The sequence below is a fragment of the Diorhabda carinulata genome, chromosome X (genome assembly GCF_026250575.1).
Source record: "Diorhabda carinulata isolate Delta chromosome X, icDioCari1.1, whole genome shotgun sequence".
In the NCBI taxonomy this organism is placed as follows: domain Eukaryota; kingdom Metazoa; phylum Arthropoda; class Insecta; order Coleoptera; family Chrysomelidae; genus Diorhabda; species Diorhabda carinulata.
This window is the reverse complement of record NC_079472.1, coordinates 21977251-22004715: the sequence shown is the minus strand read 5'-3', so window position 1 is coordinate 22004715 and position 27465 is coordinate 21977251. Positions and strand designations below refer to the sequence as shown.

At 31.5% G+C, this 27465-nt stretch overlaps 1 protein-coding gene across 13 annotated transcripts in view; it reads right to left on the bottom strand.

Moving 5' to 3' along the window:
- LOC130902399 (uncharacterized) overlaps positions 1 to 27465 on the bottom strand; it is a 215283-nt gene that overhangs the window by 157298 nt on the left and 30520 nt on the right. For 12 of the 13 annotated variants that reach the window (XM_057814505.1, XM_057814507.1, XM_057814506.1 and 9 more), the window contains one exon: positions 20565 to 20756. In XM_057814505.1, the coding sequence (XP_057670488.1) occupies positions 20565 to 20756 (192 nt within the window). The remainder of the gene's footprint in view (positions 1 to 20564; positions 20757 to 27465) is intronic. The other variant, XM_057814516.1, reaches the window with a different exon arrangement.

Here is a 27465-nt window from a genome sequence, read left to right as displayed (position 1 = left end):
TCTTTTGGCTTTACCAAAACTTTTTTATGAAGAATATGTCTGATTCAAGATATTTAAGTTCAAATTATACGACGTGGAATTATGCAATTTTATTTCTGTCAATTGTTTTTATTAATCTTTCTCTAATTGACTTGTTATATTTCATCAATGGGGTAACATTTTAGTTGATTGATTTTTATTACTATGTTCATAAATCTCAGAAATTATATTGAATAATTACCTAAAACTAATTAAGATGTTTCATCCAAACAAGAGGATGGAATTTACCGTATTCATGGTTGTTAATCTGCAGATTACAGTTGATGTAGAAAACATTAACTGACCAGATAATATGCATAATACTTTTTTAATATGCACAGTAACTGGTTTATGCTAAGAAACGCTAGTTTATTATTTCCAAGCATTGTTTGTTACAACAGTTCAATGTCAGTCATATCGATAGTTGGCAGGTCATAAATTTTCAATAGAAGTTTCACTATACACAGATTTTTGGAAGTTCTGGGAAACCAATTTTCGGTTTTTTTTTAAGTCAAGTTTTCAGTTAACGTTAACCTAGTCTAACCTTCACCGACAATTTTATACGTGTAATTGAATTTTGGCCAAACATGAATATGTTTCTCAAATTATTTAATTGTATCAACTTACTGCATGTTATATCTTAACTCTATTCTAGTATAATCTTCTTACAAGTTCAAAGTGATATTATGTTTTCCCTCTAACCGCATCTTAACTGCGATAACACAACATCTTAACTAATATCTTTAAATCGATTGCTGTACATGTGTATCAAACTACATCGCGTGTGATATTCACATAACGGTTTCATCAATTTTGAAAAATCGATAGCGTTATATAATTTTAGAATTATGCTTGACTTCCGAAACTTACATGTGGCTAGGGCAATATCAAACATTGCGAATTTTTAATTGGAACGACCAGTTTATAATAACAATAATGTCTTAATTTCGAAGTATAACAATGAGTCTGGAACGCCTTAATATAAATTTTGCAATTTACCGCACGTCTCTGGCACTCATAATAGCACTGATATAAAATTTTAAAAGTTAATATTTTTACTCCACCCTAATTTCTTCTTGTAACGCGCCAATCGGTTTTGTTTGAAGATCATTTCGAGGTAAGTAGGTATATCCACTATATTTTTTAATATAAATAATCAAAACCTAAAACTAAGCATACAGATTAGTTTGACGTAGTAGTAGTTTTGATGTGTTACTTGTGATTTGATTTTTTTTGCATTGCATTTTCAGGACTAATAATTTTCAAAATAACGTTTAACATGGAGCCACTTTGATCTCTAGAGTATTTTTCATGAGTTAAAATAAAAAAAAAAACTGTAAGTTGGTTTATCTATATCACTTTAATTATTTATCGAATTTTGCTACAAATTAAATGTAATATATTTGCTTAAACTTTAACACTTCGCTCTCATACACAATCGGCGCTGATGACGTAGTACCTATTTGGAATGGATCTCGGGCGATATAAAATATATCCAAGCTTCTATACTTTACTAGTATAATCCTATCACTTAATATCTAAACACTATTTTTTTTTTTGAAATTAAGTTGTATTTATTTTCGTTAAAAAAGAATGTACTTTTCGAAATTCACCAAGCCCATTGTGAATACACAATATTTTCGTTCGTGGGGTTATCCTCTAAGATGATCGATTATCGTAAAAACCTACGGGTGAAAGTGAGATTGTTTTTTATGTTTATCTTGAAATTTCGATTTTATTTTTGTTTTGGTGAAACCATAAGATGGATTTAGAATATGTATAGAAGTGGAAAGTATTTTTCAATGTAAAGATCCATTATTTTTTTGGGTAAAATACATTTACATATTTGCGGAAACATTTTAACATTGAGGTAAAATTCAGTAACTAACACACAATACGGAGCATTACAAGATTACATATAGGCTGACTTTCTCCTAAAAATGGTACTATGTTTGGAATAACCACAATTTAACTGGTTAGCTCTTAATCCAACCCATCGAGCGTACCTTTATAATTCCACATTAGTGTTTTTCTTTATAAGCCGGTGATATCTTTTTGATTACTATCCAATTACCCAATTGACTGCAAAGTAAAACCTGCAGAAATCCAGGCAATCAGTTTTCGGCATTGCTTTGAGTGTTATCGTCTTATTAGTTTCAACCGTCTCTTTGTAAACGATAGAAAGTTCTTTGTGTGGCATTTTTAATCCGAATAAGAGTCAAAACTAACAGAGAGATAGTTCGGGATTGTACGGAAGATAGGAAAGGTCCACGACTTCCACGACTTGTTTTTTTTTTAATTATTGCCTAACAAGTTTCGATTAATACGTCAGTACGTCAGTATTGTGATAAAGCAACCAATAACTGCTTGTTTCAATCAGTGCCCTTCGAAATCATTCTAATACTACAACGTAGTGTCATTAGGTGATCCTGTGATCTCTTCGAGTATATTCGTGTTACAATACCACTATAATAAATAGATAAAGAGCATTAAGAATTTTGCTGCGACTCTGGGTGCTTTTTATCGGTCTTAACAGGTCCACTGTGAAATCACTTTATTTTTGGGCAATAGAAGATACTATTATTAATGTAGGTAGGTAGAAAAACCTTGTACAATAACTTTCACATAATCTTCTTCAATACACATCTTTTGTAAAAAGAATAAATCTTTTCAATAACTGGAATAATTTAGTTTAAAGCTAATTTTCGAGCTTTCCAAATTTTCTTCAAAACCCAGTACCAATTTTCTACATAATATCTATGTAAACTGAATTTTCCGAGCAACACCAACTTAATCATAATGTGATACTTCGAAATGCATTCCGTAACTTTTGGATATAGTTGGAAAGTTCTAGATTTGTTCTTCTACCTCATTCGACCTAACCTTGTGAAAAAGTTGTTCGTTCGTTGTGGTTAATTATTCTCATTCTGAAGGAAAAAGAGGGTCTCGTATAAGACTATTAACGAACCGAAATTTTTTCCTGGATAAAATCTTTCAACGTGAAAAAATGAATGAATGACTTTTTTTTTAATTTTCTTTTTTCGCATTACACAGTTTGATCATTGTTTTTGCTGAAAAGTCTTTCATTTCATTTTCATTTTAATTGGACTCTAATTGGCAGTTTTGCTGTAAAATTATGCTTGAAAAAAAAGTAGACAAAGATCGCGAGAAAGTGGAAATCAATGTAAATGCGTAGACAACAAAAAAAAATAAATTGCTATAACCACATACTGCATAGAGATTTCACATGGTACTCATACAAAACGTTAAATTTCATCCTTGTACAGAAACAAAATTAATCACAAAATAAATGACATCATATAGTCTTGAGATGTCAAGCATAACTAAATGACCGTGTATATTGGTTTTGGTATGTAGAGTTATGTTAATTTTCTTAACACTTCTTTTCACACGCAGTACAAAAAGTATTTTGGAATATATCTGGGAAACAGACACTTTTCAAATCCGGGAATTACTCGCAAATCATTTCATGAGACGGTGCACTTTTAGAACAATATTTACGTAAAAGTGATATTTAAAATCAATCGAAATTGGTTTTTCTCAAAATGTAACCAACAGTTATTTGAGTATTTATTTATATAGAATTTCGATAGACATCAGGGACATAGCGTAAACTTATAATAGTAGTGAATGCGTTAAAAAATCACTCTCGCGTCAAACCACCCTCGTATCTCTTCTCTATAATTATTTAGTTGTTTTGAAAGTAGTCTTGTCTATTTCTCTAAGCTGTTTCATTGTATAAGAAGCATAATGACAATAAATCCGCTTAATTGAAAATGAAACAGAAGTTCAACACACATTTTACAAGATAAAAGAAGCCATTGTCTATGGTTTTCAAAAGAACTATAATATCTTAAAAAGAATTGACATAATATACTTTCTTTGTAACTAAATCCTACTACATGAAGTAATATATGGGATATTTCCATAAAACAAGGATGAAATACCTTATATACGTACATAACACACTTACATTACCCAGTCATCGCTCTTTGTTCATGGTAAGATCGAAACCACCAATAACGAACAGTAATAAAAAAAACTACTTCAAAGCGTATCAACTATCCATAAATTTATCTTTTGGATGGGGGTAATATGGTAATAACTTCTGTTGGAGAAGACAGACTCCGTTATACAAGAGATTGCAATCTTCCGTGGTTTCGAGGTCAACCTGTTTCAACTATCAAAATAAGATCTTCAAATCGTCTCAAAAATAAAATGAGGACACAAATATATTCTTAGCGAAGCTCTAGGAAAATAATTGGTCAAGCTCTGCTTGACTATAGACCGTAATTTTTTGTGGATACAATAGATGTGCGTAATATTGCTTTTCAATTTTCGAGAAGAAACAAAATTTCTATTTCTTTTTCTTTGATAAACGAATCAGCCTTTTCTCGACTTTAGGGTTTAATACGTAATTGGTTTTTTCGATACTTTGGAGGAGGAGATGAAGAGATTCAATCTCACAGAGCTTTTAATGTCGACGAGAGAGTACTGTACATTGTTCAGTCAAAAAGTCTTGAGAGATGGAGAAGGTATATAGAAGCTCTTAATTCAGCCGAACGAGGCTCTTCAATCAGAGTTGTTTTATGCATGAGCGTAGCTGGGTACTTTGTTCCACCTTTAATTAGTATCCCTTGTAAAAATTGTAGCGAAATGTCGAAGAAAGGCGCGCCACCTGGAACATAATTTGTTTCTCACTCATCAGGTTGGATTCGAACACATCGATGATATTTACACTTTAGTTGAAGACCTCTGCTTCCAATATTTAATGGCCACCAAAGCCAAATGAGAAATTTAGATGATCAGATAGCTGCAAAACAAAAATTTGTCACCATAATTTGCTCACACGTTACTCACGGTCCAGCCGTTAGATAAAACCATATTGAACTCATTAAAAACGTTTTACTGCTAGGAAATTCGTCAGTTTTTGAAAATAACAACCGTCCAGTAAATCGCATTGACTTTTTGGAGAGCTGTATTTGAAATTCCAAAGTAGGGAAAATGGTGTAAAAGGTATATTCACCGACGAAGATGTCAGGCACAGAAGCACACAAACATTCCAACTGCAATAGAGAATCAACAGCAGCTGAATTTTTTGATGTGCAGCGAAGAGCGCCTACCCCTCACTTAATTTAACCACTTCCAAACTTTACTATGGAAAAAGGAACCAGAGAGATGAATTAAAGCAATCAAAAACTGTGGAAAAATATACTAGACACTCCTTTTCTGATGTTTCAGACAGACATTCTGTCCAAGCAACCATCTGAAGGTGCTGTGGAGTGGAGTAACGATAAAAGCAATTCGTTTTATTATAATTAATAACTTCAGAAAAATAATTTTGTTTGTTTTAAATAGAGCAAGATATGAGACATATTCAAGCAATGGTGATTCCCATTATTTATTCAAAAATTCATTCATTTCACAGAATATTGACAAAAAACAAAAGGGTATTCCATAATACCCCCGCTACTCTAATGCATAGTGAAAAATTCAATAGGATTCTTCGTTCCTGGTTATGTGGTGCTGGTGGTGAATCGATTATCAGTTTAAAGGTTTCTGTATCTGTTTTTAATATTCTTTTTCCGCTGAAAACTTTCCACTTTGCCCACCTTTTCTTATTTTTCTCGAACAAAACTTTTCAAAAACAATCCACGGTGAGTACTTCAAATGTATGTTGCTCTTTTCTCTCTCCACTCGTTTTCGTTTGATTTATGTTCTCCAAGTATACCTCCTTAAGTTCAAAAGTAACAGTGAATAAACGGGAGATTTTGGAATAGTAAATTTATATCAATATACATGCCATACCGCTTTTAAGCTGGTAGGAAAATCTTGCTGGAATTTGTGCCGGAATATAAAACCCTATTTTATTATTTGTCATGATTCATACGAGGAATGAATATAACTAATGATGTATACATATCAAAAAAGAATACAAAACGTTTTGGGTACGCTTAGAAATTCCGGCATTTCCACATTTAAACAAATTATTGTATTTTTTGTGAATAAAAAAATCATAATCATAGAACTTACATTATATTCAAATGTTATAGTTGAAAGATTTGTATCTTTAGATGTGTTTATTATAGGATTATTAGCTATATTCACAAAGAAAAAAAAAGTTGAAAGCACAAGAAGAAATATAGATCTGAAATTATCAAGAGATGAATTATGCAAGAAAAGATTTGGAATCATGAACGCAAATCTGACTATAAGGGAAGGTGTTAAACAACGAAAGGAACTATAGGAGAGACTTCGAAGCATTTCACAATGACCAAATATTATAGAAAATCAAAGATGATTTCCCTAATAACATCATATTATGAAATAAAGCTACCTATCTGTCCAGAAACAGGTAATATCATTGAATGTTTTCTATAAGAAACATAGATCAATTAGCTTATGGTAACCAGACCCCTCAATATAATTTATAAAATGTTCTGTTGATTACAGAACTTTACACTCTGAAATACTACTAGAAGTATGTTAGAGTGAGTTCCGAACAATTATGTCAACAGTAGATCTGATTTTTGTAAACGGCTAATAATCAAAAGATTTATTGCATGCAGCGTTGGCGTTGGTACCTACCACGTGGATATTAAAATCACAGGAATATTCTATAAAGGTGACCTGGAGAACCATTGAAACTGATAAAATAAATAATGATTCCAGATCTATATTATTCGTCAGGTCCATGTCAAATAAAGGAATACGACGGAAATTTTCTTACATATCTGTGAAGAGCGTGGCAGTAGAAGCTTAAATAAGCTACAGATTATTAAACATAAGTATACGTACTCATGGTTGAAGACTGAAAGAAAACCAGAATCATGTCATAAACAGGAGAATGGCCAACTGTAATCTTGAGAATGCTGAGTGGTAATTACATCTGAAATTACTTTGGCTAGAGTAGACCCAACCTCACATATGGATTAAAGCCCTGGGCACTCAGTAAAACTGATGAGAATTTGTTTATTACTTTCTAACGAAAGATTCTGCGAAGTATATTTGAGATCATCTGCGAAAGTGGATTATGGTGCCGCAGATAAGTTCAAAATTTACCGTAGTAGTAGAGACATAGTAATAATCTTTAGATTAGGATGACTCAGTTAGCTAAAAGAGCAAATTTAAATTATCTATTGAAAAATAATAATACCTGGCACCAAAAGTAGAGATAAATGTATGTCATGCTTGTAGAATACGTTTGAGAAATAAAAACTGTAATCGATCAACAGATGTCAGTGGCAGCAAAGGATTGAGAAAGTGGGAACTCATAACGGGCTGTCGAAATAATGGTAATGACTCATTGAATAGCCATGTTTAAATAATATTCAGAAGAATTGGACTTGTACGAGTTATGAGTCATCACACCAAATATATTGAATTAATAAAGTTTTTAGTTGTAAAAACTCACAGCACATTTCATTCCTATTTATCACGATGGTCTAAATCAAGCGATTGTATTCGTTTATCTTTCAAATGTTCCTACATCTATGCTATAGAATTTTTATAACAAATTATCTTCGCACTTAGTCATAATACTGCCAATTAATTGATGTTTTTATATTGACTGATAATCTAAAAATATATTCATGTACTTTCTTAGTAACAATAATTTGAAATTAAAAAGAATATAATTCAGTACGCCTATGATTGGCACTAGAACCCAGCTCTGATATTATGTCCGGGTCTTATAAAAGACAATTCATAGACTGGAGCATGACGAACTATTTCCTGTATTAAGCTAAGAATCTAGTCTCTTTGATTTCAATGTGTTCCTCAACGCTCCTTTTCAAGATGTCTTCTTGAACATCCCGGAGTTTCCTTCTCTCTTTTGCCACTTGTACATTGAGCATATTGCGTGATATTCATCAGTTTACGGAGCTTCAGTGTACCAGTAATCAATTCGAATCCAGTCTCAGTTACTTTCTTTCGAGTTGAATGAGACAGTACCTCAGTACGGGAATTAGGGAGACCGGTGATGGTATACAAAGATATTTTCAAGTTTCACATAGTTGTTTGTTGATAGCTTTTGAAACCGCTTCTTGTGATAGCAGATACAGATTTGTTTATTCCTATGGTTTTGGTCGTGCAAAGGTTCAAATTTGCTTAGTACTTGTCTTTATTCAAATGAAATTCAATCATGTACCCCTGTTTTTTGAATTGCCAATACGGTTAATTGAAAGATTTCGTTGATTTAGGTTATGTCACCAATTCGATTATCAGTTTGTATTTCTAGTTTTTTAGGAACAAACATGTTGTGAATATGCTGATGTTTATTATACAATATGACAAAAAACTAAAAAGCTATTGTTAGACTTTTGTTTAAAAATTGATGTGATTTTGAATGAGGATAATAATTAACTATTTTCCTTGCTAGTCTAAGGAATGTAATGCTTTTTAAAAAAATATATACGAAAAGAAATTTTCACAACAATAATATAATGTAGATTATTCAAATAATGTGAATAATAAGAAAAAATCAAAATAATAGCTGTTTCTGAAGAATTATTGAGATTTTCACTGTTTTCATTATAAAACTCTATCAGTAAAACAATTTCATAGAAATTTTGTATTTATTTTGATAAATATACGTATATATCAATATAAAAAGTATGTCTTATTAAATATATACATATTACTAATTTTATCAGATATTCAATTTTTTTATCTTCTGCATGTCATTGGACCACCACATTCACCTTCAGTTATCATCATGTTCGGCCTGCAAAGAAAAATTTGGAATAAAAACCATGCAAAATTAAAGTTTAAGTAAAGAAAAAGAATCTCATTCATTGAAAAGTTTTTATTGAACATATTTTTATGATGATTTTGTCTAATGAAATGAATTATATAAAAGACAAATTTCTTGTATAAATAGTACGAGTGCAATAATTAGAAGCGTTTTTTGTGTGTATATCTGAACAGACATACAAACAAACGGTTAAAAATTTGGAAACCATGGAAAAGTTTTTAGATTTTTGCTCACAAGGTGAATCATTTGAAAACCCCAATCCTACTCAAATGATTTGTGAAATCAGTAATAATTCAAAAAGTAATATAAATTGAATAAATCGTAATATGTTGTCGAGAATAATTACAAGTAAATATTTGGAAGTGGTAGGATGTATTAAATAAAATTTCATCGCATCAAATCTTTTACAAATCTCAACGTTACATAACATAAAGTATCATCATCAGCAATGTGTCACGTTGAATTTCATATTATATGTCATTGTAATTATTGTTACATACCTTATGAAACATTATCTAGCGCCTTAAATTTAGGTATATATGTGAATATTGCGTAATCACTTGTTCATTTTATAATTAAAATGAATAATAGAAAGAGAAAATACTGACAGCTCATACTGACTGTCTTTTATTATTATTTATTACATTATAATCATTACATTATTTCTACGTTTTTGTTTATAGAAATTTCATTCATATTTTATATTTTATTTATTTACTATTGTGCTTTTTTATTTTATTTGTTTTATATAAATAGTAATATACCAGAACGGTTTCGTTCTCAAGTACTTTTCGTTTCCGAAAATGAATTGCGTGGTGAAAGGAAACGAATTTGTCCACAACTGTCGCTAGTAGCTGGTCGTTGCCGTGCTACGAACGACTAAGAATGGCCAGTACGTTCGATGCTAACGTCAATTGTTAGTTTTAAACGGTGATTTGGTTTCTACAGACTGAAGGATGATGAATGAGTATTACGGAGGAAGCTGTATTGTTTCCTTAATGATATGTGAAATTAGCTTTATTGAGTTAAATGTTTTTTTTTATCAATAACTATTGTTTTTCTTTTTAATTTTCCTGTTGTTTTCTCAGTCAACTAGCTGTAAGTAACTTTAATCATAAAAGTCAATATTCTCACTAGAAAAGTCGTTATAATGATACCAAAACATGAAAACATGTGATTAGTCATTTACAAGAACTCTAAAGGGGTAGGGTATAAAACAAAAATGGACCAATACGGCTCCTGGCAACATTCAGAAAGAGTTCAAAAATAACTTTTTATTCCTTTCTCATCTACAAAACCCAATTTTCAAATTATTTTTTTAAGAGTTTTCTTCATTACTTATTATTATTGAAAACAAAAATCTGCTTTACATAAATACGTATATATCCTGATTACTGAATTTTAGTGCAGTCATTGAATCATTATTCCTCTGAATTTTTTTACTGTGAACCGATTTGCATGAAATTTTGGAATTAGGCTCATCTTATCCTTACCTTCAAAAGTGAAAATGATCTGAACTCACCCACCACTCCTTCTCGGTGGTGTGAATTTTTTTCCAAAATAACCTCGGATATCGATGGATGATCCAATTTTGTGAAAAAAATGTTCTATTAGGTTTTACAAAAAACCGAATACTTTTCATGTTATTGGTATTTGAAAATTCGGAATTTGTTCACGTTTTCCATCAGTTTTTTGCAAATATCTCTAAAAATATGTATTTTAACAAATTTTATCACAACAAACATTGTAGCAAGTAATAAACTGAACAAATTGGTTGTATATAAAGTGCAATAATAAGCAAGATATTAAAAATCAAAGTTATTTTTTATTTTGTCTGAAATTTAATCGAGGTATTCAATGCCTTCTAGCGGCGGGCAGATACATTTTATGCATTCTAATGAAATAGGGTTTTGTAGTGCTTGGAATATACTTTAAAATGAGCACCGTTAAAAGTCTTTTACATGTAAAATGAGTGAGCTGTAAAGCAAATAAGAGGAACACCAAATGGATTTTTTTAAAAACAGAGTTTCATAAGTGTCATTTCCACCAGAATTGAAATTAATCGTATTCTCCTCAAGAATTGACTTTAATAGGTACGTATAAAAGTATAATGAAAAAAATGTAGGTCTTTTTTTGAAAGAAATTTAGATTTTCGTTCTGTCACACAAAAATTGACAAAAATATGATTGATTACAGAGCGCGCGGCAGCGCAATAACAGTCTCTCTCGAGCCCTTTACCGATTTAAAACAAAAGCTTGTTTAACTACCTTTAAAATGGTTTTTTATAAGTTGTGATAGCATCAAAATTGAAGTAGTTATGGTCCAAAAACTAATCGTTTTTTTTTCTACTTAGTAAACTGAAAATTTCGGAGTGTGAATATTTGGAGCAAAGTGAAAGTACACAGTGATTGAGACCCAAAACTATTGTATTAATTTGATCAGTTTCTTTCAAACATTTAAGTGACAAAACGATTAAATTGCCACCAAATTTAATGGTAGATTATGTAAAGTACAATTTTAAATTGAGCACATTTGTTGGGAGTATTTTTTACCAAAGTAATTTTTGTGATTTTTTAAATTTACGGATGTTTGCAAGGGTTGTAAGGTTTTGAAGGGGTTGAAAATGATTTTATTATGAGGTATTTGTATAAAAAAATACTTTATCACCTCTTATTATTAAAAACGTTTTCTAACGGTAAAATGTCTATTTTTCCATTAAGGGGTTGTTTATACCCCTTAAAAATAACAGGAGGAGCTCAGGTCATTTCCACTTTTGAAGTTAAGGGTAAGATGAGCCTAATTCCAAAATTTCATGCTAATCGCTTCACAGCAAAAACATTCGGATGTAAGAACCTATTTTTCGCTGCAATGACTGCAAGTCACACCTTCCCAATCTATATGTTTGGCGGGAAGTAAGAAATGTTCCATCCAAACGTGATTGCTATTGGAGTGAGCTAGGATCATTATTATTTTTTGTATGTTATAGTAAGTATACCATAACAAGCTTTTAAAAGAAAAAATATTGGTTAAATGAATGAGATTCTTTTGAAAAATTAAAAAAATTGTTGAAAAATAATAGAGACACGAAAGACGGACACTGTAGTAACATGCAGAAGAGCTTACAATAATAAAAAGTTACAACATTTTTTTGTGTTATTCATAGATTTAGATTCATCGATTTGCTGAATATATTCTGTAAACTAAAAATCATACGACTGTCTTCCTCACTTGTCATGTTCGTTACATTTAATATATATCTAAATTAGTGCTTTCGGCTATCTCAAAAGATATAACTTCCATAATATTAAATAACTGCTAAATGGGTTATTTCACTACATAACCCAATAAACAGTGCTATTAGAAGTACCCTACGTTTGAATGAAGTTGAAACCAATACTTGAACAATTACACACACTTCTTGTCCTCTTGAGTGCGAATGCGTATTTTGTATGAAAAAATAGTTACCAGCATCATTCAGTGCATTTTAAAAGATTCTATATCTGTTGTATCATATTCATTAGTTTTTTGCCACTTTTTCATTTTTTTTATATAAGATTAGGTAAGGTTCCAGCTTTCGTCCAATGTTCAGCCAACGTTGGAAGTTGAATATTGGTGCAAACATCGGATACATCATATAATTGCAGCCATGCAACTAGCCTTCCTTCTAATTAAGTTGGAATTTCTGGAACCATTGGTGATATTCATACTGAATACACTGTTTACATCATCAATACACCAACACTCACAATTACCCTGTTAGACATTGTAATTGTGAGTGTTGGTGTAGTGGTGATATAAACTGTGTATTCAGTACTTCCTTCTAATCTTCAGCCGTATGTTGGAACGCGAATATTGGCGCAAATTTTAGATACATCGTGTAGTACCGATTTAAGACGTATGGGTATCAAACATTGGTAATATATTGGTACATACATTGAAATAAGTCTTTCACAAACATTTATTTGGACTTATTTGAAAATTTCTTCCTTACAAACTTGTTTTTAGTGATGAGGTTCACTTTTGGTTTAACGAGTTTGTTAATAAATCAAATCGCTAAATAAAAAGTTCATTGTTTCACATAAGACTTAAAAATGCTATTAAATCCAGAAAAATCATGTGGTGCTGTTTACACCACGGTAATGGCATCATTAGACATATTTCTCCATAAATGAAATCGGAGCTCGCGTTGCGGTCAGTGAGGATTTTTTGTTCTAACATGTGGATGATGAAAATTGATGCCTTTATAGCTCACATACGTCCAAACATAATCCAAAAATGTAGCTCGAAATTGGACATCCGTTAATCGCGTTTATTGTTACTTCTAAAAAAAAAGTATTTCGTGTCATTATTGTTTATGTGCAATGACAAATCTCGATCCGTAATTTTTTATTCATCTATAAAGATGATTTAGATTTTGTATTTGATATTCATTTGATTATAACAAGGAACTTTAGTTGTTCAGAGCCAAATAATAATTTTGTATGGACATCAAATTCAGCTTCACTATACTTGGATATGTAAAATTAATTTTTCTAAAATATATATCGTGTCAAAAATACCAAATAAAACAGTTTCAGGCAAGGATGTACTTGCCTGCTTGAGCATCACCTGATGTATGTAATAGGGTATTATAGACTATATTTTTCATTGAATACGAATTAAAAATAGGACCAAACTCTGAAGTAAAACAGAGCTAGAGAATATCTCACTGGTAGCGAAAAGCAAATCATTCGATGTTAATATTTATTGACAAAAATTTATGAATATAATGAATATTAGTCGTTTATTTTCCTAACTGATTTAATTAATTTCATCCATATTCTTAACCTGAAACATGACAGCTTTGATGATACAATAAGGCATTTCAACGACCTCTCAAAAATAGGAAGTTACCCTACAAGGGTCGAGAGTTGAATTTTTGGCTCTGCGCGTCATGATGCCTGAAGCTTTCAACTTTTGGTTCTTTTAAGTATATGACTTTTTTCATACCTCGGTCGAAAGTACGTACGTACTTTCATCCCTGCCCGAATGAGGGTGTAATATTTTTTCTACCTAATCGGCTTTATAGATAGAACTCTCTGTTTATAAAAACAAGTGTGAAGCCATATATCGATCTTAAAATACAAGAGGGTGATCAAAAATATTCAAATCTGAATATTCTCTTGAAACTACTTCAACAGTTCGCCAAAAATATAAGAGTTTCCTATGACAACATGACTCTCACTATTAATTGTTGAAATTCATTCATATCTCGTATTTCCTGTAGTAATATCTTACTTTGCGTCTTTAATAAACTTAAATTAACTTTATGTTAACTCAAAATAAATAAAATACGTCCACAATTTTAATATGACCTTGAACTGTTGCACACGAACGCCGGATCAAATCACGTTAGGCACGTGATTGTTTTTGAGGTTACTGCTGTTGACATTTCTAATTTCGTTATTTCTATTTGGTGTTTCTTAACTTGACACTTCTAATATTTTCGGAAAACCCAGTTGACTTTACTTTTCAACTTCTTCTCTGGAATTGTTTAAAAACTAATCAGTATATTCTTTAGCAAACTCATTAATGGAGTATGCTTGCCCTGTACGTCGATTGACACAGTCTCAGTTTGATCTTTTCATAATATTGTAAAACATTTCTTCAGTTGCTGTAGCTCGAACTTTTTTTGTTTCTTCTTTGTCTACTTTTAACTCTATTGAAATCCTGAAAGAGCATTATCGTCAAATGAAACATCGAAGTAATTATCTTCTTCCATATCTTATTACAAAAAAATGGTTTGATTACACGGCTAACATTTACAATCCATTTTACTCATTAAATCCACCCTTTATATCATCCATCAGTGAAAGCAGATACTTAACTGGATAATTTGAGAGGAATTTCTGTTAATTTGTTAATTGACGTGTTTGTCTGATGAATACCTCAATAAATGGAGAGAAGATATAAACTAGAAAATAAAAATACATTTACGATGATCAATTATCCCTCGTGCTTCCATAAGGACATCCGAAAACAAATTGTTGGATTCAGGATTAGATCGATACTGTAGAGTACAAATGAGGTGATTATAAACAAATAAATTTTTGAGAAGATGAACATAAAGTTTTGAGTCAGTGATATTAAGTAACATTAAGCTGTATAACATACTTCAGTAGAATGAACCTTGTCAGATAAAAGCTGTTACACGTTTTTTTGTTACCATATTTTTGTTGTTACATTAGGAAATCATATACAAATCACATTCCACACTTATTTAAAAAATAACGTTACAGGTTTTATTTTAAGCTTTTTGCATCGACTATATTTGTATAATTAATATTGAATATATAACAAATTAAACAATATAACATTATAACAATAAAATGATTCATGAAATGACAAAAATTATTTTTTCGATGACATTTTTTTGCAGTCAAGAACCAGCTATTTGTAGTTTGCAGCCGTGTGGTTACCCAAAACCTCCCATCACGACACTAACGAATAACGTCCAAGCCCTAAGTTCCCCTGTGCTGAATCTTTCTATAAAATTATTATCGCCCACTAACTGTCTAAGTAGTGACCAAATACAAATATCTTCCTCTCACTTATCGTCCCTTACCTGGGAACAAAATTGCCTTAGTTATTCAAATCCTTCACTCACTTCATCCTCCATCACAAAGTTTTTCTTTAGCAGTAGTTTAAGGTGAAGCGAAAAGATATATTTGGGGTCTATAAGAGGCACGTACTTAATACTGGAAATCAAGTCCTCAAGGCCAAATTCACCTTCCTAAAATTCCACTAAAATCACTAAACTTTTGAATTACCATATATCTGCCATTCACAAGGAGAATGCTAGATGTCAGTTTCTGTATTAAATCATCGTGGTAAAAGCACGAATCTTCATTATTGTAGAATGTGGAAAACGCAGTATCGCGTTCTTTTCTTTAATGTTATAATTTTCATTTATTTGGCGTGTAAGTTCCATTGTTCAGGACTGGATCACGGAAGTTTTGACTGTTTCTAGAACCACGAATTTAGAGTCAGTAGACTGTTCTTTGGACTAGAGTACTGTACTTCGTAGACTATTTATACTACGACAGCACCAACACTCATTCTGTTTAATGCGCATAAACTCAGTTTACCTGTAGTCTCTGAAGACGATAACGTGGTTATCGAAACGCGCGTCAGACAGTGTGTAATTTTAAATATTGTTGTGGTAATGTAGACAGTGGGGTGAGTATGTGTACAATAGATTTAGTCCTGGCAACTGTTATTATGTCAATTATTTCCTAAAACGATATATTGCCAATCGAAAGGCGTCGTTGGTAGTGGTTATCCTACATTTTGAAGAACAGATCTTATTTAGCTTGGAAATTTGGTTATCAAATCTAACGCTTCCCACTTTTTAGATTAATCTTCAGTCTTTGTCTTACAAAAAAAAGCGATCATCAAAATTGAACATTTGAGTAGTAGTGTCTTCCATATGGAGATACATCCGGTATAGATGTGCGTTAGTAGCTGATTCCACAGACTTACAATTCTCCGAAGATAGGAGTCTCGATTAATTGGCGTTCAGGACGTCTGCAGGTGAACTCGGGGTTCATGAGCCACGTCTGTAGACACTGCTTCAGATGAGATTTTGTGGATAGTTCGGAAGAGCACCTGCTATGGTAGTAACTCAGTGAAACAGAGTCAGGTCAGTGATATTTCCTCTATGCTCTGAGTTTTTGGTCATCTCTAGATCGCCTAAAAGTCGTTTGGTGGTTTCGCTCCATACTATTGGACCGCGAAATGCATATTTCTTTTATTCACTCTCATCCACTGATCTGACATATTAGAGATGACACAGAAAACATAGGGAGTTCATTATTTATATTGACCATCATAAATATAACAAAGCCTGTTACGACAAATTTTGCAACTGCAGTGCGTATGATGTCACATTTTTGTAGTTAAAAACATTTTTGAACCACGCAGAACCATTCACTTGAATACTCAAGTTTAAACTGAATTAGAAAATAGATGTAATATATAAAACCTTCTTGCTCATAAATACCAATTCAATACTAGTCGGAGCAAAAAAGAATCTTGAGAACATATTGTAGAGTGGAACGTATTATGAAGATTATTTTTCTCTATTATTTGGACAGTATTAGTAATATAAAAATAAAAATCATGTAAGGCAGTGCTTTGGATAGCTAGAGAAATTAACAGAACTCCAAATTCATACTAACACTAACACATTTTCAATGTAAAATGAAGGTTCATATGTAACATTGATAATATTCGTCCCTCTAAGCTGTAATGCTTATAAAATAATGAACAACCCCTACGTAATTGTACACTTACGAGGGCAATTTGACGCCAGAGTAACAAAAAAAGGTGAATATGAAGGATAAGGCAATAAATCGTAACAGGGTTTGGTTAATTGCTCCTCACACAAAATCGGACAAATGGACAGATTCATTGCTGTAATGAAACAAAAGCTTCTTCTGCAATAGGCTAGATTTGGATCTAATTAGAAAGAAACTACGTGGATATCGATTGTCATCATCTGAAGAAACAGTAGAAGCATTTAAAAAACATTTTTTAACTGTAAAAAGTGCATAAATAAAGAGAGCGATTAATAGTGAATTCATTTTTTTTTCTATTTCTATGACTAAGGATAATAGTTTTTTGTTTCAGGGTATTAACTCGATTATCAGCATACTCTATATTCAGATACTAGTTATTTTATCGAGATTTATTTCAACCAAAATCAAAATTCCATTTGCTGTTGATTAATGTTTGCGAGTTTCCATGTTACATCTAGAAAAACTATGATACAACAATGAACTGCTTTTAAAGTATACAAGGACTCAAACGGTTTCAGTTAGGAAAAGCAAATCGATAGTAGGATCCGAACAATTGTCTGGTGAAATGGAAATCAAGCCACATTTATTTTGTGTTATGATAGATTTGCAGAAGAGAGACGAGTAAAATTATTTCTGATTTCATACACGTCCCTTTAATAACAAACAACACCACATTTGTATAGCATAATTTTCTAAGGTCACTAATTATTACAGAACTATGAAAAAGTGAAATTTGACGTACTACGCTCAATTACTATTGTCAGAAGCTTAGCAAGAGACAAGTCTTAAAAATATGAGTTGAGAAAAGGGTGCTATTATAAGGGAAAGGCTAGAGAAATAAAATTCAACGCGTTTAATTTATTTTAAAAATATTAAGGGTGCACTAGATACAATAAAACATCTGACATAACGGATAAAGCGTCTTCAAATTCAATTTATGCAATGTAACACATCAAGAATGTTTCTCTATTTCTGTGGATACATTTTTTCAGTTGTTATCTTTTTTGAGGAAAAAAATTATGACATGAGTGAAAAATGTCAATTCAGTAAACTAAAATCTCGAACACACAAAAACATATAAACAATTTGTTTAAAACTCAGTTCTATTTTATAAATTCTAATGCAGCTACGGATAGTTCAATTGATGGCTGCTACCTATTTTTGAGATTCAACAATTGAGGAAAAACGGATTTTTATTTCGGATCTCATGTTGTAGGTATCGATTAATATAATTATGTAACTTGTCAATGTCTAATCATATTTTGATAAAGACCGAAACAGTATTTGTTTTTGGTATCCGCGTGGGATAATTGAAGAAGGAGAAACTATCAACGTGAGTATTATTCAAACTTATTGCATCGTTTGAGCGAAGAAATCAAACAAAAATTGCAGCATTTGGCTAAGAAGAAAGTGTTTTTTCATCAAGACAGTACACCAGCTCACTCACTCACTATTACAATTGCCAAAATTAATAGATTAGAGTTTGCTACCTCATTCACCCTATTCACCAGATTTAGTTTCCTCGAGTTATTTTCTGTTCCCAGAAGTGAAAAAATGGCTCAGTGGTCAAAAATTTTCTAACAAGGAGATGTGATGTCAGCAGTTAAAGGCTATTCTAAGGAGCTTGACGATACTAATTATAAAAAGGGAGTTGAACTTATTGAACATCACTGGGAAAACATATGGAGCTAAAAGGAAAAATTGAAAAATATATATGTTTTTTCCCACATTTTTTTGTTAGGCAAGTACTTCTGGAACCATCCTCTTATATGAAGTACCGTTAAGATTAAGGCTTGTGAATATAAAATAAATTTGAAAATTCCAAGAAGTTTTTTAAATCATAATCTCAGTTTATTCTCAACATAGATATTTTTATTTTGCATCTACTTATTCAGACTCAACCATATATGAAATCTTTTCAAAATTATCGATTATTTCCATCTTACATTCTATGTTTTTCCGAATACTGTTACCATTTGCTGTTCAAATTCTTCATATTTCAATTGTCTGGATTTACAAGAGGTTATTTCATATCGTATTCAGAAATAAAAAAGTACCAGCACATTTTGTAGTTATTATTAAATAATTATAACGAACATCAAGGTATAGAATACACAAACTAATTATTCAACAAAAGAAAAAACAAACGATCGGCAAACAGACACTTTCGAGTCCTCTTTATACCTCATTCACGTTTGCAATAATTTTATAATGATGAAACTCACCCTGAGTTTACTATGCGGTTTCCTTTACCCTCCTCCATATACGAGGCGTGGTTTGTAAGTATCATATGGTTATTTGCGACTGTTGTCCCGACCGTACCGTATGTTATCTGACGAAGGAGTTAAAACGATCTGTGCAATTGACGGAAAATAAAGTTATAAAATATTTCGTGAGTTAGAGCATTCAATGTCTACAATGAGAAAGGTAGTGACTGTGATTATGTAAAACAAAATTTGGTAAAACAAAATTACCGAAAAATCTGTGGGAACAAACGCTTCACGATTTCGTCATTATCTGAAGAGTTTTTTCAAGTGTTCTGTATGAATTGTGCTCATCATGAATCGAAAATACTGACATCAATGCTTGAAACTAAGCAGTACATCCACTTTAATTTTGTGGTACACTGAAGAATCAAAATAATACTAGAGACAAGATCCAGCAAATGTGAGCTAGAAGCAACAATTTTAGCCTTAAAAATTATGTGAAAGTTGTTTGGAACAGAAGAGGGGTACTGCTGATAGATTTGAACGTCGTGAGAGTGAAAGATAATTGAACAATGCTACATTGATATTGGTACAAATTATGTTTAACATAAAATTAAAGTGCAAGCTTTCTGATATTTCCAATAAACTTTTTTTTCAATAGAACACGGTACCTATTCTAGAAACATTCCTACAACATATTGGTGCATCAGGAGTGTAAATTGATCATAATTGTTAAAGATAATTTGAGACAAATTGTGTAACATCGTCATATTTTATCTCAAAAAATTCAAAAATTGTATGAAGCATTCATAAATATTATCTCTTTTTTGGTTTTTCTGATACGGATTACCTTGGCACATTTAACATAGATGAGGATCATTTCGATTGCATTTTCAAGAAGGTGACGTAAGTTCTAAAAAATATTCATATTCACTTGCTTATTCAATTTGCAGTCACCTCTAATTTTTATTAGTGCATTAAATTTATTGAAACATCTACTAAAATTATTATTATGGGAATCATAATAGTTTATATTTAAGTTATTTATTATGAAGAAAATATTAACTTCAATCAAAAATGATCATTTGTGGAAATAATGAAAAATTTAACAAATATCATCGAAGATATCAACGTAATTGGTAATCTTTATATGAAATCGCTTAACTTTAATTTTATTTGTTGAATATTCGAACTATTAAACCTTATCACTTATTACTTACTTACCAGTACGAATAAGCTTGAAGCTAACAGCATTGTGAGATTTCAAGTGTTCGTTGTATGCCGGATGAGTGAGATCCTTGAGAGGAGATTCATTTCCTGCCATGTTTGCTCGTTCCTGAACAGCTGCTTTTTTTGGTGTTGTACCAGCTCCTCGAACGTTCTGAAAGAGTTGTTTTTTCTTTGCCGGCGACTTTTCTACGAGAAAAATTGTTATTTGTAACTGATATATTGATAATAGTTAATAAGTGTAGAAAATAGAATAAAATAATAAATAATTGGATTCAATTAGATAACTGGTTAGAAACATTCTGACTTATCTAGAATACCATCAATTAATTTCCTCTTTCCTGAAACATATCTACCTCAATATATTATCAAAATAGGAAAAAAAAGATTGATTCACTCCAATAAATAAGTTGAAATTAATAATAAGATGATTTGATAATGGTAACAGACAAATGATCTGACTGACAAATGATCTTTTTAAACGCATTATGATCAGATTTGTGATATATATAATTCCCATACGACTTCCATTCGCAAATTTCAAAATCTTTCTGAGACAAACTGTATCAACCAGTATGGAATGCTAAAATTCCGGATAATCCCTAGGTTGGAATTTATTTATAGTAAATGTTTACCCCAAACCCAAAGTTTATTGAACTATTGGGTTTTTTCGAGACGTATATTAATCTGGTTTATTTGAGCTTCGTTTTAATTATCATAGTGATAATAGTGAAAAGAAAAAAACAAAAATATAATATATTTTCCCTATAAACTGACTGATTGTTTTGTTTTAATATCTACTACTACAAATAAACCTTATATAATAAGAGAAAAATTTTGAAATTAGAGCAATTATATATTTTTGTGACAATTTATTTCCAGTAAATTTCCATTATGCAACGTTCTGATCTTCTATCATAGCATTTTTTAATCACTTTTAGATCGTCGTGCTATTCCTCACTATAATTTAACATATTCACAAGAATATTGGAAAAAGTTTAACATTATGGTCACATCGACTCCCGACCTTTTCAACAACTAAAAATTTCTCTATCATTTTTTACTCCCCAGATTTGTAAGAAACTTGTCAAAGCTTAACTTTGAGAATTATGTCCTCCATCAATGCTCAATTATGAGGTCATATTTTCCAGCTATCCCTATTTCCATATTTAGCTAAAATATTCTCCTAAGCATTCTCCGTTTTTCTCGGATTTCCAACTAATACAAGAATATCTTGTTATATCCAATGAAAAGTTCATCATTTTCAAATAAATTCAAACTGTCATAATAATCACCTAATCAACTAATATTTTGCAAAACCAATGCCATATTTTGATTGTCCTCATTGAGTTCAGTTGAATGAATAATTGACATTAATAGGAATCGATTTCTATTGAACAGTTTTCAAATGCAGCTTCCATACTCTTGCCATGGAGTTTGCAAGAAAAACATTTTATCTCGAAAAAAAGTCAGTATTATTTTTCATAGTATTAATTGACTTATTTTATTTTTGATCAAAAATATTAATTGGTATAGTCAATAAATTTTAATATTTCAATGAACTTAGAACCCAGACTATCTACTTTATTATTATTTCTAGAAAACTACGTCTGTCAATATTTTTCATTTTTTTGTGTCTATTATTTAAATTGTTTGGGTGTATTTTTCCCAAATCCACTCATGTCAAGATCAAAGTAACTAAGTCCAAAGTTAAATTTAGTTTTTTAAATTACTATAATATCTAGAAAAGGGCAATAAAAAATGATTAATTACTAGAATTTTATGTCACGAACGCCACTAAGTAGTTAGTTTCCATAAACCTTAATGGTAACAGCAAATTTTTTAATATGTGATACCCAAAAACTGATCACTAGAAACTTCCAATAGCTCTACTGAAAAATGAGGTTTTTTGAGATATCATAGTCTTCTTCCAAAGCGACGGCATATTTAAAAATATAATACCACAAATAAGGTTTTTTATGACCATGTTTAATTTCCTCTTCTCTCTTCAAAATTATTTTGATTTTGTGATTGTTACTGTAACATTTGAGTTGATAGTGAATAAATCCTTAGTAATAGCACAAGTTCTTTTTGTGAAATTTAGTAGTTTCGATATCAATAGTTAACTCTACATGTTAATAAGATAATAAAACATTATTTGAATAGAATCTGATTCCAACCTAAACGATATATTCATAATGGGAAATATACAGCTGTCAATTCGGTTCTTCGAACTTGAGTATACTCATCAAGCGAGGTTTGATATCAAATGCCAAATAGATTACCTGCTCACTTATCGAGACATATTTCCAGGTCACTTCAAGAGGTTGTCGGTTCATATTTCTAAGAAATATTGAGAGAATTTGTTCTATTCAGTTTACATTTTCCATGAAATTGACTTACCTCTCGTGAAATAAATTAATCAAACATTATAAACTTGACCTTTTACGCTCAAATATATATAGGCAATGTAAAATATATTTTCCAAAATCAAACTATCCAGTATCTACTAGCAATATTTCTGTTTGATCTATATCGAATTTCAAATTTGTATCAAGAGAATCTGGAAAAATTATCTAAATATATTCCAGAGAAATGACAGAAGAAATATACAATACGATTCAAGCCGCAATTTATATAGGAGATAGTAACGAAATATAAGTGAAGCATTGCTAGAAAGCAAGAACGGATGTCGTTTCAAAGTTGTGAGCAAAGGACACTATTTCAAATTATAAATGAAGAATACCAGATGTACAGCATTCATAAAGTTATGATTTCATGTAGTTAAAAAAATGAAGCTACCCAATAAAATTAAAATGATTATAAATACCTTCACTACTTGCTACACATAATCTGACCAGAAAGTAGTGAGAGGCACTTGGTTCTGCAAAGATAAATTCAACCAAAATAGATTATTTTTTGCTCTACAATGAAAACAAGAATCCATTTAGATTGAAAATCTGAGTGGTTCTCATGAGGACTGCGCCCAAAAATCTATAGTTCTGCATTCTCCATCTAATCCTAGATGCTTTTCTATGAAGGTTGATTCTCGTTTTTCAAAGTCTCCCCACCCGAATATCCAGGTATTCTCTACTCAACAGGGTTTATTCGTTTGAAATCTCATGTTCAATGAACTGATGGTGGTTCATCCTAGTTTATCTACTTCGGAGATTCATTTGTAGATCCTTTGTGGTCATAGTCTCGAAAGTCTAATAGCGGATATATACCCATATTCGAGTGCCCAACTGAGGATTTGTATATTTTTTCTCAGTTCATTGTATCTCTAGACATTCCATGTCGAACTTTGACTTGATTATTTGTGAGCTGTTAAAGCCGCTTGACTGTGATATAATACTATATCACACTACAAGGACCGATAATTGAATTTTCGCCCTGCTCTGCCTATATAAGTTGATTTGTGTGCATCTTTCAATGGTCAACTTTTCCTTGAAAGGTGCTGAAGTGTATTCCTATTGATTCAGGGTATTTGATTCTTTCCCTATTCACTTTTTTCCACGATCCTATTGCAGTTTTAGTGTGATTGCTTCACTTCTTTTTGTCAATGAGCGATACTGAAAAGGAGGAGAGGGAGAAGGAGAATTTCCATTCCCCTTTTATTCGTAACTCAATGAAGCTGAAAAGTTATATTTACCCGCTTTGTAAAATATCCTTGGGAATTCTAGAAAAAGGATTCCCACCTCCCATTCTTCTGAGTTCATTCTTCAGACTTTGACCGTTCTGATAATAAATTTATTAGGATGTCTCTTTATGGCAATATTTAATGGAGTTATGTTCTTGTTGAAGCTCCGTTCCTACTAGTGAACAAGTCATTATGTCTCCAGTAATGCAAATTTTCTCTAGTCTCTGCACTTTGTCCGGCTATTGCCTCGTTGCCTATGACTTGCTGCAAGAGGTTAACCCTATATTATTCTCCATAAATTGCAGTATAGATACTCAGCAAGATCACTTGACTATACCTCACTCAAGTGTAAAGAAGATGTAATATAATTTGGTATTCAGCGTGTAAACTACAACCAAAAGGTATTAAACATTTTCATAGGAAATTTTCCTCGATAGTCAATAAAAATTTCTCGTTAATTGTGTTACTTCAGCTTCATAAATCCACACGGTTCAACCCATGTCTGTCTTTCACGATTTATTAACTCGTAACAGCTGATGTATCGATTACTTTGGAGATTTATTACCAGTTTTTAAGTTGTGTTACAAAATTCAGCTGGAATCTTGAAAGATTTATGTTAAATTTAAGTTTATTATAAGTATGCGTGGAATGATTTCGTGTAAAACTTTTTTATTAATATCAGTTTAATGTTAAACATATGGGATTGATTTGCAAGGAGAAACTTCACTTCAAATTTCCTAAGATTTATTTCATCACTAAATCGCCAGTAATTGAATCGAATTTTACGTTATTTGACTAAAGAATTAAGGCTTGATTGATTCTATAACAAAAAGAAATCTTCTTACACGGTAAAATATTTGAGACAATGTTTTCAGACAGTGTTTATGTATTTTTCTCCAGCATTTTCGATTATTAGTTCGCTGTTCTTATTCTTCACAGTTCCTTTAAATTCCAATTCCCCACATGCGATAACAGATAAAGTCTCAGGTCTTTATCTGTTATCGCATGTCTAATGTTTGTCTCCCATCTTAGAGTTGGTTAATCTCTACGTCATCTCCCTGGAAGCTTCCATTCTGGTATTCATTTTGGCCACCTTGTATATTGGACGTGAATACACCATTCTTGTGCTCTGTTTTCTATTTTACTTGTTAAAGAGCATTCTATCACCATCTATCGTTATTATATTTCTGCTTTTATCTTGTCGGTTCTTGTGACTTGTAGACACCTCATATAATTCGAACTTTCTATTTTGTTTCTCATTGTTGCCATATTGATATTTTGTATTATGATTCAGAATACTCCTCTTCTGTTTTCTTGACTGTTGTCACATGACAGTCCATGGAGTACATTCGTTACTTTTTTCTAAAGTTTAGTACTATTTCTTTTGTTCTCGATTCTCTATTTCACTTTTCCTACAATCCTGATTCTCGCTTTTCCTAGTGCTTCATTATTTCTTGTCATTAGTGCTCTATCATCTGCATATGCTACTTATTCCAGGGATATTTGTGAAAGTGTCGTTTTGACTGCAGTCTCTATTATTGCTTCGTCGAGAGCTACATTAAATATCATTGTAGATAGTAGATATCCCTGTCTCACGACTATTTCCACATCTATCTCTTTATCCAAACCTTCTATTGTAAGCACCTTAGATCTTACCATATCCATATAATTAACTTGATTAATAATTGCTTTTCTTTAGTATGAAAATATACAAGCAAGATCATAAATTGAAAAGTACCCACTTGTGGACAACAAACTTTCCACTAGAGTCAGACAGTCGACAATAAAACAACTTGTACATAAAATTAAACGCAGACTCATTTTGTCACAGTATGGAAGTACAGAGAATAAGAATACTGCTTTAATAAGGTGATACGTTTGTTTTATTTACAAGAAATTACAAACGAGGTCATCCCATTTCATCCGTAGGTGATATTTGGGAGAAACTCAAAATTACTACCAATTCAGGAGGTAAATTGCTGGCAACGACAATATGTCTGATAAAAATAACTGTATAGTTCCATGTCAAATTTTTTATCGGCTATGAGCGCTTGTACTTTAACTAAAATAATTGTAAGATTCAGTCAGTGCTTCAATATACAAATTATGTGTCTATTGATGATTTCAAAAACATGCTACTATTCAATAACTTATTTTGGAGAGTATAATTATGTTTTGTCATTCCTATTATTTGATGTATATGAGAATACGTGTGGAAAATCATGAAGCTAGTTTTCCTAAGCATCTATCACCTCTTCTGAGTCAACTTTCTATTTAGAAAAGTTAATTTCACGTATTATTAATAGACCAAGGTATACCTAAAAAGATGACAAGAATAGCACTGAAATTGATAGAAAGGTAAATAGCATAGAACGGTCAAACATTCTCAGAATCGATCAAATGAGAACAGAACGGTATGCTACCCCCAGTTCTTTTTCGTCAAGTGTTTCAGAAGATAAAAAGAGACAATAGAATAGTAGCAAAAGGAAACACATGAAATTGAAAATATTATATACGAACAAACATAGAATCTGCAAACCATACGTCCTCAAATTGTTCACATAATTTTTACGAGCATGGAAACAGAGGTGAAATATTGTAGAAATATGGAAAATTTGAGAGTTGAAGACATCAGTAAACGTCTCGTGAAGAATCAAAGCAAGATTATTGATACAGTATTCATAGCAACCATCCTCTTCTCCTTATTCTTCCAGCAATGCTGAGTACGATTCTAACTCTATCTTCAAATCTATTGATATGCTCATTATTCATCCTTTTTTCGATCTAGCACCTAGACATTAATGTTTTTTCTCTTGCATATTCTTCCTATGTTCACAATTCTGTTTCTGCCGATGAGGGATTTTCCAATCAATTTACGAAGTTTGGTCATTTGTAGTGATGAGTGCGACTAGCCTCGATCATGTGGTTTTAATCTTGGTCTTGTGGAAAAATCAAGATCAAAGCCAACTTTATATCCGCAAGACCAAGACCAATACCGAGCAATGCAGCACATATACAAAACCTGATAAAACGAGACTCCTACTCCTCTTTCACTATTTCACAATGAGCTAAAAATTTTTTATATGTATAAGTCGTAAAATCTTTGATATATGTTTTTCTAACATGAGGAAAATTATAGGAAAATAGTAAGAAAATTGACAGAATAGCTCAGATTTTTGGATCACCAAGAAAATAATAAAATTACGATTTTTTTGTACATCCTGCTGTACTTCTTGCCTTTGTTGGCATTTCTATAAC